Source organism: Xenia sp. Carnegie-2017, unplaced genomic scaffold (assembly GCF_021976095.1).
Source record: "Xenia sp. Carnegie-2017 unplaced genomic scaffold, XeniaSp_v1 HiC_scaffold_24, whole genome shotgun sequence".
NCBI lineage: Eukaryota > Metazoa > Cnidaria > Anthozoa > Malacalcyonacea > Xeniidae > Xenia > Xenia sp. Carnegie-2017.
Genome location: NW_025813487.1, coordinates 17197165 through 17209655, shown reverse-complemented (window position 1 = coordinate 17209655; position 12491 = coordinate 17197165). Strand labels below are relative to the sequence as shown.

The 12491-nt window shown below is 33.8% G+C and overlaps 2 protein-coding genes and 2 long non-coding RNA genes across 11 annotated transcripts in view; 1 reads left to right on the top strand and 3 right to left on the bottom strand.

Annotated features, from left to right (window-relative positions):
- On the bottom strand, window positions 1–2948 carry LOC124451643. Its single transcript, XR_006950589.1, has 3 exons — window positions 2627–2948; window positions 1023–1177; window positions 1–304 (listed from the first exon to the last, which is right to left on the bottom strand). It is a non-coding gene; the product is annotated as an uncharacterized LOC124451643 (long non-coding RNA).
- The window catches only part of LOC124452269, a 99725-nt gene that overhangs the window by 44473 nt on the left and 42761 nt on the right, over window positions 1–12491 (bottom strand). The window lies entirely within an intron of this gene.
- Window positions 1–12491, bottom strand: part of LOC124451619 (receptor-type tyrosine-protein phosphatase U-like) — a 69499-nt gene that overhangs the window by 21132 nt on the left and 35876 nt on the right. For 6 of the 8 annotated variants that reach the window (XM_047002231.1, XM_047002235.1, XM_047002236.1 and 3 more), the window contains 8 exons: window positions 11515–11804; window positions 10892–11030; window positions 10285–10599; window positions 9757–10047; window positions 9613–9688; window positions 9070–9349; window positions 8896–8989; window positions 8349–8526 (listed from right to left, as the gene is read on the bottom strand). In XM_047002231.1, the coding sequence (XP_046858187.1) occupies window positions 8429–8526; window positions 8896–8989; window positions 9070–9349; window positions 9613–9688; window positions 9757–10047; window positions 10285–10599; window positions 10892–11030; window positions 11515–11804 (1583 nt within the window). In that variant the 3' untranslated portion in view covers window positions 8349–8428. Of the gene's footprint in view, window positions 1–8348; window positions 8527–8895; window positions 8990–9069; window positions 9350–9612; window positions 9689–9756; window positions 10048–10284; window positions 10600–10891; window positions 11031–11514; window positions 11805–12491 lie in introns of those variants that run through there. The other 2 variants (XM_047002232.1, XM_047002234.1) reach the window with 2 other exon arrangements.
- LOC124451641 lies at window positions 3263–3970 on the top strand. The gene is made up of 2 exons (XR_006950587.1): window positions 3263–3337; window positions 3475–3970. It is a non-coding gene; the product is annotated as an uncharacterized LOC124451641 (long non-coding RNA).

Genomic DNA, 12491 nt, shown 5'->3' with positions numbered 1-12491 from the left:
TTTCTCCATGTAGAAATAATCAAATCTTTAAAATACAAATCTTTTTTTAAAAATTGTCAATTGGCTAGCGTATAAACTTAAATGTCTCGATGACAATGAAGGAAATACTGCAGTGTTGATTTGAAAGAAATTACTCAACAGGAGATTTTGAGATGATATCAACCCATAGACATATCGGCACAATACCGCATTCTTTAAAGGTACAAAATCCACTTCTTCTTAAGATCACGTGATCACGAAGATTCTTTAATGGTTTCTAGTCTTCTCGGCCCGTATAGCAACACATATGCACAATGCCAGTCACCTAAAGGAGAAACAGCCTTAACCAAGGATCATTAAATAAAACCAGACATTCAAATAAAATCAAAGCTAACAAACTTGCTCCTGTACATATAATTAGATAACAGACTGCCGTTAGCCAGCTCAGCACTCCTATTACTCAAAAAATCAATTTACTAGCTGCCAATATAGTAATCATACGCGCAATGAGATATACGTAGCACAAAAAATTCAATGGACTTGCTCTACTGTATTTTTACTATACTGTCGATAAGTGAAGACTTGTAGCTATTGACTATGAGGTTCTCATTAAGGGAGAGTTTGTATGAATCGTGAGAAGAGGAAATTCTTTCAAACTGAAGTTTGTAAAACATTTTAAAGGTTTTAAAGATTTGTAAAAAACTTTCAAAGATTTGAAAAAGATTTTTGAAAACAAAGATTTGATAAAAAATATACACACGTGAGGCTAGTGAACGTTTGCGATAAACGGAACGCAGCTGAAATGCCTCGTACGTGGGTTAAGCCACACGTCCTTACAGACCAGATTTTCGAAGCATTTGGGAAAATTTTCACTTGCAGGTAACAAAATGTCAAGTTCCGTCACTGGATTAAGAAAATAAATATTTTTGTGTTTGTTGCAAAATTCTTGTAGAGATCTTCATTTAGACCTTAAACCGCCAAATTATAACCACGAGAGCGACGAGGTTAATCACTTGCTAATATTTGAGTCACACGTGTTTTACCTGCATATAACAATGACAGGTCTATTTACATCAGCAGCTCTTGTGAATGTTCAACTTTAGATAAAATTTCCACCATACTGTGAACATCTTTAGAAACATCATGAACCGGCCACGATATGTCATGAATCACGGACCATACGACCTTTTTTAATATCCTAAGAAACAAAAAATAAATAAATGTAACAAATCATTTACTCATAAAGACATTCTTTAGAAATCTATTGTTCTTACGGTCAGTAAACACAAAAATATTTGCTGCAACTGCGTAAAAACACTATTGATATTGCGCATTTAATAAATACGACGGGGTTTTTTAAAAGAAACATTTCACCATAACAAAACTAATCGTAATCTCAACGTTCACGTTTTTCGTTTTAACACTATATTCTCTCTGTAATTTCACACATAAATTAGTTCCAACCAGTATTTCATTTTAATATTTATAATCTACTGATAATTGCATCACTGCATCATATTACTCTTATATAAAATTATCATGCATATACATAATATTCTTATTATACTGAAGATGCAATCATAAGATGTTGAAACACATTTATTTTAAAACAACTCGTCGTATTTATTAAATGGAAAAAATATTTGCATAGCGAGAGTAAAGTCAGGCTGACTACGCTACTGCATAAACATATACATATGAACTTTGTATGAAAGAGAAGTGTATTGATTTATTTGCAACCAATTATTTAAAGCAGAGATTTAAATATGTTTATAGAAATTTCTTTTTATCCGAATGATTCTGACTTTTCTCTTATAGAAACGTATTGATTGTAGGCACGTGTTTCTGATTTTTCCTTTAAGATAATGAATATTTTATTGTTCTGTTGCAGGTATGTCGAAGCCTGTAATTGAATGTTGAATCTTATTTAATGATGAACAAATGGTGTAAAAGCACAACAAAGAAGTATCAAAAGACCAGTTGCTAAAAATACTATCTTCACACAATTATAAAAGTAACTAGTATGGAATGAAGATACTGGACTGGATTACTTTGACTTTAATTTTTATATACAGCTATACAACCATTGTAATTATACAAAAAATCACTCCACACAAAGACTGGAACACATAATGACTTAAAATTCAACATCACATCACTTTTTAAAGGACACTAATCACCAGACAAAAATATATTAAAACTTTTTACATTGATCATATCAGATAAGGCGAGTCACAATTTTGATATCTGGAATTCAACTCTAAGATTCACTTCTTGAAGACATCAAATATTAAACCACAGATCATACCAAAAACCTTTTGATCTACATATAAAATTGCCTGTGATTCTTGGTTTTCTAATTTATTCGTATAAATGTAAGTTAGAGAAACTACAACGTATAATTCTAATTTAATTCGGATCCGCATCAGCAAAAAACAAAAGGAAAAATACAAATAGCACACAAATACAGGCATGGAGAATATTTTGTCGTCTGCTGAGTCTTTGTTATTCGGCTTTGTCTCAAAACATGGTGACTAATGATTGTCAATTTCAAAAGGTCAACTTAACGCCAACGAAGTACAAAGTGAAAAAAAATGTAATGAAATATTTAAGAACTGACAATTAATATTGAAAAGGAATTCAATACCTTTTTGATGACAAAATTTCGTCCGTAACCACAAGACTATCCAAATTCTTACTATCCGCCATATTGCATGACATCATTTAACCAGTGAACTCAATATTTAAATAACTGGAATGAAAGCATAAGCCAAAAATTGAAACCAGTTAGGCAATTGCGCTTCATGATTTGTACATCTTGTAAAATTTTGTGTCATTGCTTCAAAGCGATGTTTCTTTTCTGTTAATCACCAATCTAAGCCGAAGCACAACGTTAACTTGCATTTACAGTCAAATCATTAAGGAAATTTAATTTACCCGATCATTTTGAATGTTTAAAATGAATATTATCATGACGATATAAAGCAAAACCATTGAACTAAATATAACTGGAAGGCTACCTTCTGATATATCGGTAACACACGAAATGAAGCCAAAATTTTGCGTGATCTGACCTCCAGACACGCGTTTCTGGTAGTCAAATCACGCGAGTTCGGCCTCGCGATGCGTGATTGGAAGGAGTGAGTAAAGAGTCTGAACGAATAAACTACATGTTTTGGCCAAGCTTTAGAAAGGAAAATTACTGAATTTATTTAGTTTTGCTGCGTTTTCTTTTGATATTAATACAGGAAATTTAAGTTTCTTGCCGACCAAATAATTTTTACCCAGAAGGCTTACCGATGGCAAAGGATTGTGCTCGGATATTGGCGAAAACTTTCAAATGTAAAAATCCCAATGGGTAAGTGTTTATTCATTGTATTCATAAAGTGTTTACATTAAATTTATTCATTGTTAAACAAGATTAGCTTATTGAGTCGGTGCCTGTCGCTTGTTTTGCCTTTATTTACGATCTCCCTCGTATATTTTTTACCGTAGTTGAAAAGACGCAGTGTGAAATATTTGTCTGCGATATGCTTTGTCAGTTGAGTGCTGTGATCGTCTTCGATAACAGCCTCGTTAACACCATCTTCGTGATCTCTGAATAGAGGAAAGGTCGATTCCAGATTAAAATGTTGGCAAACTGCAATAATCATACTGTTCTTCAACTTTGCCCTGTTACTAATATGCTGATTGTCGTTGCCTGTCACCGTTGCTTTGAAAACGTGTTCGCAGAACTCTATACAACGATACACCGCTGTGGATGGAATCTGTAAACCACCGTTGTTCACGAAGTTGACGAAAGCTGACGCTTTTCCAGCTTCATGATATTTTGTGGCAGTATAATCATGGTCATCTACGGATAACGATTTTGGTAAAGGACAAAGGCATCGTTTGCATTCTGGGCAAGATAAATTGTTGACTAACTTCGAAACTATGTATCCTGCAATATAAAATATAACGTTCGAAATAAATTCGCTGTTGCCTTCTTGGAGATGTTGCACCATTGCATTAATTTTATTGTCAGTGTCTTGGGCAGCAGTTTCTTGTGACTGATTATGTAATGTGGGTGAATGTTTTCTTGTACGAAAAAGTGGTATCAGGTTGTTGCAGCCAGTAAAGTCCAAACAGTTTGCATTTTTTGATGCAGTAATGGCATTTCTCATCAACATTTTTGAAGGGCATACTTCATTTGGAGACTGTTGGGGTTGTTGTTCCATCCACCTCTTGAGCGAATGCAGGAAAACAGGAGTTCAATATGGTCCTGTGAATATTTGTAGGTTAAGAGATACTTGAATGGATTGATGGATGAAGAGAGCATCTGTGTTGCCATTGAAATAGTGGATTTGATGCAGGTAACAAACCCAATTACAAATGTTTTGCTGAGATGTACAAATTGGTTGAGAGGAAGCTGTGTTGGTTTTAATGATAGTAAATATTCTGCTGATGATGATAACACTTCTTGCCATGTTTCCTGACTTGAAAGCCGAAGAGGTGCCTTAAAACCCTTACCCAGTGGATTCGGGAATTAAGGATGTCAAAAGTCGGTCGATAATGCGAATAAATGTCACTGTCCCATTACTGCCAGAGAAATTTGGTTGTTTAGCGGATTTGTCTAAAAACTCAATAGCATTTGCCACAGAGGAGCTCAATGTTTGTGCAGCAAGTCGCACATTCATTTTGTGTTTGTGAAAGTTAAGGTGATTAGTAAGTTTGTTTGTTAGGTTTAATCCTTCTTCCATTTGTAGGTTTTGAAGTTGTTCTATGTAACTCCACTTTATAATGTTTTCCTTGCCATCCTTAAAAGAACCAAGTTGGGCCAGTGCATTTGCAAGCTTTAACATATGGCAAGGGTCAAGAATTACAAACACATCTTCGCCAGTAGTTGGATGGGTAAATGAAGACCGCATTTCATCATATGTACCGTTAAAGTTGCAACCAAGACTTTCAAATGTATGAAGATTTACAGCAGTACCATCAGCTGTTACAGACCATACCTTTAAACCTGCCTTTGATGCCTTTTCAAGACATTGTATTACCAATGATGCTTGGTCTTTACCATTGATTTTGTCAACCAAAAGTACCTAACGGGCATTTCCAATGACTTTTGGTGCCAACTAATAAAAATACTAGTGCCTCAGAAGCCAATTTCTCTGTTTTATGATTAGGAGTGTATCTCCAAGATTAACAAACCCTGAATACTGGTCATCTTCTGATTCCATATTGTTTGTTTTCATTGACATTGCATCAATAACCAAACAGCAGTCTCTGGAATTTGGGAAGCAGCAACTTCATTTGATAGTGATTGGAATGCATCTTTAATGAAACCAGGGTCACATTTCATGGACGAGACCATTTTTCATCAAAGATGGATTGGGTAGTGGAACAATGGATCGAACATATTTATAAGCTTTTGGAGAATAAAAATATAAAGTAAGTGCAAATTCTTTGATTTCATCAGAGTATCTTCTGCCTGAACGAGGACATTTTAAATTATCTCTAATATTGTATAAAATCCCAACTGAGTATCATTGAAAGTGGACAAAAGACTTTCTGCCTCTTTTGAATTGATCACCAACTTATCTTTTAAAATCTTGACAACTTCACCCATGGTTTCAACCTTTGTTTTGTGCGTCTCAGTTGTTGTTGCAAGTTTCAATTTTTGTTGAAGCTTATTTTAAACAAATCTCTTTTTCTTCTGTAGATGTTTTGAGATTTTTTGGGTGGAGAAGTTTCATCAACGGAACAAGGTAGCTTTTTTATGGTACTGCATTTGTGAGACTCATGCATCAGCAGATGGCGTTTGAGAGGTATAATGAAGTTTAAATATTATACTTCCAGTAATTTCACTACAAATCCTTGTCCAGTTAAATAAAGTTTAAGCCCTGTACTAACAATATGATACCAGTTATATCTACTTTACACTTTTATGAAAAGTATTATTTTATTGCAATTGTGACCAAAACAAATAAATACTGTATATGACTAAACGTTCTGTTATAGTTAATGTCATTAGTTGATGTTTCAACGTTTTTTAAGAAATTTTAAAACAAATACCATACAAATTTGTAAGATGTCAAAATCGCATTTGTCGAGGCTTGTTAAGTTTGTTTTTTTTAAAAAGGCGATTGCTTGATTGATCTATTACCGTAATCAAACTTACTATAAATGACCTGGAAAATTTACATTTTTGCAATTTACTTCCAGTTTTTTTTCATAGTTTTTGCAAAATCCGCTGTCAAAATGACTAAAACACTGACATATTTTGTTTTGGTCGTGTTTATCACAAGCGTGGAAAGACTGGGAACGATACTGTCGACTTAGGCTTCAAATTTCCGGGCGAAGGTAGCCTTCCAGTTATATTTAGTTCAATGAGCAAAACAGGAAAGGACAAGAACAGCACCATCTTATTAACACTAACAAAATCAACTCCATCCACTAAAACTCCTTGTTTCTCACGTTAGGTAAATTCATGTGATGAACGACTATATCACGAGGAAGATTATCGAAAGATTTGTGGGGTAGAAAATTTGAGTTATTATATCAGCGACTTTAACTAGCTAAATAGACACTTGGTAAGAACTACCGTAGTACTTGAGTTTTCTCATAGTGGGTTAGAACATTCTGATGATTCCAAAATACAATCCACTTTCACAATGCCAAATCGTACATCCAGTGCCTACGTATACTGAGTTGTGATTTTCCTTTCTAAAAGGTAAGTTCTTTATTACTTCTATACAAATTACAATCATTGTTAAATAATTTTAATGAACAAGCAAGCAGTTGATAAACTAACCTATAGATTAAGACATTAAAGTAAGCAGTCGCCGCAGAGTGTTTGATTTGAGCATTTGATAATTTAAATTTCAATTCAGAACTATTCCAGACTTACAACCATTCTCTTGAGATTTACCAAACAATGTTGCTCGCCTACGTCGGCTAGTGCGAACAATAACACTAATAAAATATTCATTTCTATCAAACCGCCAACATGGCTGAACTGCAAGTCAAGAATTCACTCTCATCAAATGTTGTCAGTAGATGTTAAATAACTTCAACACGCATTTTACTGCACGTTCGAGTACAAGAGTTTAGATTGATCCTAACGAACAGCCAATACGACAAGATTAAAAACCAACCCGGAGCAGCAACTGCACCTGTAAAAGCACCATCATTTCTACCGTTTATAGGATATAAATGAATGACAAAGATGAACTTAATAAACATTAAGTGAGCAGGAGGCGGACAAAAAAAGCAACTGAACTATAAATAACACGTGATTACTTGAAGATATCAATAGACTACTTGATATTACATGACGAGAAGAAACTGTTTTACTTGGGGTTCGTCTGCTCATATTCTTATGAAGTGAAAGCTCATACATCATAATCGTTGGTGTGTGTTCCAACTAATAAAAACTAATGAATCGGAGAAACTCGTGATAGGGTTGGCTATATTTTTCATATCTAGAGTCGAGAATCTCTGAATGATATTTTGTACTTCTGTATTTGTAACAATTTGATATTTTACTCATAATTCAAACATAATTCGAACGCAAATATAAATTTTAAACGGGTTTAATGTTGCGGAAGTTTAGTACCGACTACCTAGATCAGTCTTTTGGTGGGTGTTCCGGCCAGTGTTGAAAAACAAGGAGAGGGGTTGACAAAAAACTATAGGAGAGAAGGACGTGTTGGGAGATCATATGCATTTTTCTTGTTTTGTAAAATCTTGTCTGGTAGCTTCAAACCCATTTCTGTTTTTTTTCGTTGATCTCTAGTCTACAGCCAAACACATTGTTCCTAGCACTCTAGCAATCAAATTATCAGAAAATTCAATTAACTCGATAACTTTGGATGAGTTTAAAATGAACATTATAATGGGGATAATAGGCAAAAACAGGAAAAAACAAGAACAGCAACATTATACTAACACAAATATAGTTGGTAACAAAGTAAACTCCATCCACTTAAACTCCCTGTTTCTTACGTCAGGTAAATTAATGAGATGACAGTGTGTACATATTCATATATATTCCATTGACTCCAAAATTATGAATGAATGAAAATCCGTTCCCCCCAACTTATTTAAATAAATTACTGAGCATGCTACGCCACTGTTTGTTTGTAATTTAACTTTATTTCTTATTTAATGTACTTAGATAAAAAGTATTACAACTATTATCCTATTTCAAATATTGACTACATCCTTAGCCTAAAAATTTGATGTTATGTTCCAAATTGTTTTCAAATACTGTTCAGAATCATTCACTCTCGTTCACTCTTATAGTTAAAAGGAAATAAAATTCTATGCTTAATCATATTCTTCTATAGTACGTTAAATTTCAGAAAACGTCTAATAATTTGAAAAAATTCAACTTCCCCCATTTTTGAGAACTTTTAGTAGCCGTCAAATAACTACAATACGCAGTTGACTGCACTGTAGCAGAGTTTCAATTGATCCTAACAAAAAGAATGACCAATATGACAAAAATAATGAGCAAAATTGCAGCTACAACTGCAACAGCAATGGCTCCAATTTTTCCACCGTCTACAAGATAAAATTGAATGACAAATCATAACATTACCAACAAATATTGTCTTTCAGCGATCATTTTATCATTTTTGTAAAGCTGAGGGTGTAACCGCTCTCACACCTCATGTATTCATCCCTGTTAACTATTTATGATTTATTTATGGTATAAATTAGGTTTGGAACGCAAGGAAATTAGAGAAGAGGTACACAAAATCACTAAGGCATTTATTTGTAGGAATTAAATCGGTTGTATCATAAAACAAAATGTATATTCATCGTTAAAAATTTTCAGGCATTTTACTATACTGAAATTTGCAAAGATCTTGAATCATTGCACTTTAGACATCGATAAACTTCCTTATGCTATTGAAAGCAAACACAAACCTGTGCTTTGGTTAGTTGCCATCATGGATCTTCCAGACTTGTGCTTTTGGGCAGTTGCTGCCACTGGACTCCAGTCAGTGGAATAATAATCACTCTGAAACGAAGTGAACATTTATATTTGAATAAAAATTACAGCAATCAATGCTGATGAAAACGTAAATAAAATGGTCGCACCTGATCATTTATGAAAACGCGCTGAAATATTTTGTAGTTAGTGCCAGGCTTTAGAGGGCCATTATAATAATTTTCACGATTGGAACGCCGTGTTGTGGTTTCACCGTCACCAAGTATAAAATTAGGCTTAAAGTCTCTGCGAGAGACTACAGCAGCAATATACGGCATAGGTTGTGTGGAAGATATGGCCTTAGAATAAGTCACTAAGTCTGTGTTGTTAAAGTTAGAAGGCAATCGACTCTCTTCTTCCACATTTTTCATCGCCACTACATAGAAATATCTGCAAATTTAAGGCAAAACATTTTTAAAATACATGCATAACCTCTGCTTTTGTTAATGGTTAAAATATATGTTATGCATGCATCCGCAATGCCAAAGAAAAGCGACGAGTCATCAAAGCTTTCCCCAGAGAGATATTTAGACTACCTCGATCCCACATGAAACCAACTGTCCTATACTTAGCCATGAATCCGAAAACTCAAAAATACTTTTAAGTTCCTTTAAGTTTTTACAATAATTTGCTCTAGTAAAATACATAGTTACCGATATTCCACATTTGGATTTTGCAACAAATAAGTCAACGTATTTCCAATCTGCTTGGTGGACAGTTCAGGTGCCACTAAATAAATAAACTTGAATAAATTTATCATCTTAAACAAACCTGTGCATAAACCATAGACAACTTACATCCATTTGTAAATACCCATGTAACATTGCTGTAACATCCAGATCCCACTATTGTAGAAGCTAAAACACGAACATAATATTTTGTCCCTGGTTTCACATTATTTATGTCCAAACGCTGTTCCTCGATCATATACTTCATTGAACAGGTTTCATTCTCCAAATGTGTAATACAAACAGTGTAATTGACTATCTTTCCATTTGTTTTGTTCTTGTCTGGTGGCTCCCACGTAACTGATAACGATGAACTGCTTAAGGCGACAATTTGAACATTTAAAGGTGGACCTTCGGGAACTAAACAAAAATAAAACATTTGTTTTAAAGATTTATATAAAATATTAAATACACTTTAGAAAGAAGTCCTAACAAGTGTACACTGTCATTGTTAACTTAAATATAATACAGTATAAAAAACATGATTGAAATAAATATCGACCAGAAAAGATTTGAGCTTTCAAAAGTCGTCTATGGCAATAACACCATCAATGCAACAACAGCCGATATGTATACACAAAACTGATATGAACTCACCATCTTCAGCAGTTCTAAAAGTAGCTGTAGTTGATCTACCAAAGCCTTCAGAATTGCCAGCGGTTACATTAACTTTATACGTTGCGTAAGGAACAAGATTCGTAATGTTGTACGGTTTTTTGTCAGTTACCTCCAGAGTTTTATCAAAAACAATCATAGTATCCTTCAGCAAAATCAATAGATATCTTGTAAGAGGATTCGAGATATTTGTACCAAGTTTTACACCAGTTTTTTTGGGATGTTTCCATGATATCTCGAGGTACGTCGATGCAGATTTGGTTGCAATGAGATCTGTTGGTTTGTCTGGGAGTAAGTCTGCACGATAAAAGAAAATCTACAAATTGAACCATTTGTAGCCCCTAAGTGAAATAAGTGTTCTGCTTTTTCTCCAATAACACGTGTTAAACTTAACTGCATGTTGAAAAGGCTTGTTTCAATAAGTTTATTTCAACAGAGAAAGAAACTAACACTTCAGCCTTCATGGAAAATTGTTCTGTTTTGTCAACTAACTCATGTTTAATTAATACTCAGAGAAAAAAACTTTATATATTGAAAAATTAAGTGCTTACAGTGCAAAGTAAACCTGGTATATTTTTCTACCTCTTACCTCCACCACAAATTTCAATTCGTAAACACGGTGCACCAACAAATTTCAATGGAAAGATTCGCAAAGCTTTGGATTTAAGGCCACCAGAAAACTTTTCTATAGCCGCATCATTGTAACCATTTTTGTTTCCTAGATAAATCTGGAATAAAACAAAAAAATTGATTTTCGTGTATTTGCAGAGCAAGGTTAGAGAAAAGAAAGGTTTGTTTAACGCTGTCCAGAGGAGAGTAGTTTATGCATTGTCTATGTATCTCTTCAAATCATGCACATAGCTACAATTTAAACTTTATAATCAAATGCAAGAGTCCTTCGTAGTGCAGGAGTAACCAAGACAATCAACACAGTGACGTAGCTAGCCCACAAATTTGGTCGTGCTATATGTAAATTTCTCAGAGCTCACTAACTGTAAAAACAATAGATCTCTAAAGAAATGAATAATGATAATGATCTGAAATTTACATAGAACCAGCAATTTTGCGTGCCGGCTACACCACTGAATCAACATCTGCACACAAGTTTGTATATAAATAGCAATTTAAAAGTTTACTTAGTTTATAACTTCATTCCTTTTTTAAATTTCCCTTTAAATTTATAATATACAAATTCGATAAGTCTACTGTTACCTTCTGGGATTTTTCAGATTTCCAGTTCACACCATCAATGTTTGTCTGCAAGTGATATTTAGTTACAAAGCTTGAACTTGAACTGTCTCCAAAGATAGTGATAACGTTAACTGTATAAAGACTCGGAAAATTCAGTTGAAGGTAATGATTGCCATTAGCAGCAGGAGCACACCATGAACTACCACTGGATATTCTTGCTTTAGCAGCACTACGACTCTTTGGGAAGGCAGTAAACCAAGAATCTGGGAATTTTTCTGCGTTTTTTAATAGAGGATTATCACAAACATGACCTTAAATAGAAAAGGATTTGGTTGAAATGCATTATAACATTAGAACTGGTTTGATTTGATAGAGAGCAATGGTGCACTCTCATATTGTTCTCCATTCACGTAAAATTGAAAAATTCAAAAACTGTTTTCTTAAGAAAAAAAAAGAGCACAAGATATATTGGAAGAATATGACTGATTTTGCATGCTTTTATTAAATAAGGTTAAATTCCAGTTGGAATCAAGCCAGCTATGACAAGAAACCGTAAGTATCTTGTCAAATAACAACAATACCGTAGCGATTTAAATTCCATTAAAGAGTGAACGTCAATCGTATTGCAGAGGAATGACAATTGGACATTTTTTGAAGCACGAAATGAAGTAGCAAGAGTAAAATTAATTTAATCCTCAGTATTCGCAGCAATCCTGTTTTAATTATTTATTATTTAAGAGTAGCAATCGTTTATATTTTGTGATGCTATATTTCTTTTGTTATGTAAAAGAAGAATTGTGAAATTCTCCAAGTCAGCGTAAAATACAGTGACACTACGATGTCAGATGTAAGTCTTGATGATAGAGGTAAGTCATGATGCTTAACAATAGACAGATGTAAGTTGAGAAGACAAAAGTAACACATTCATTCCTTAAATTCTTCGCTAAAAATCTTTTTCTAACGTCATACAAATGTGTCCTGCAATACGTTAATACATT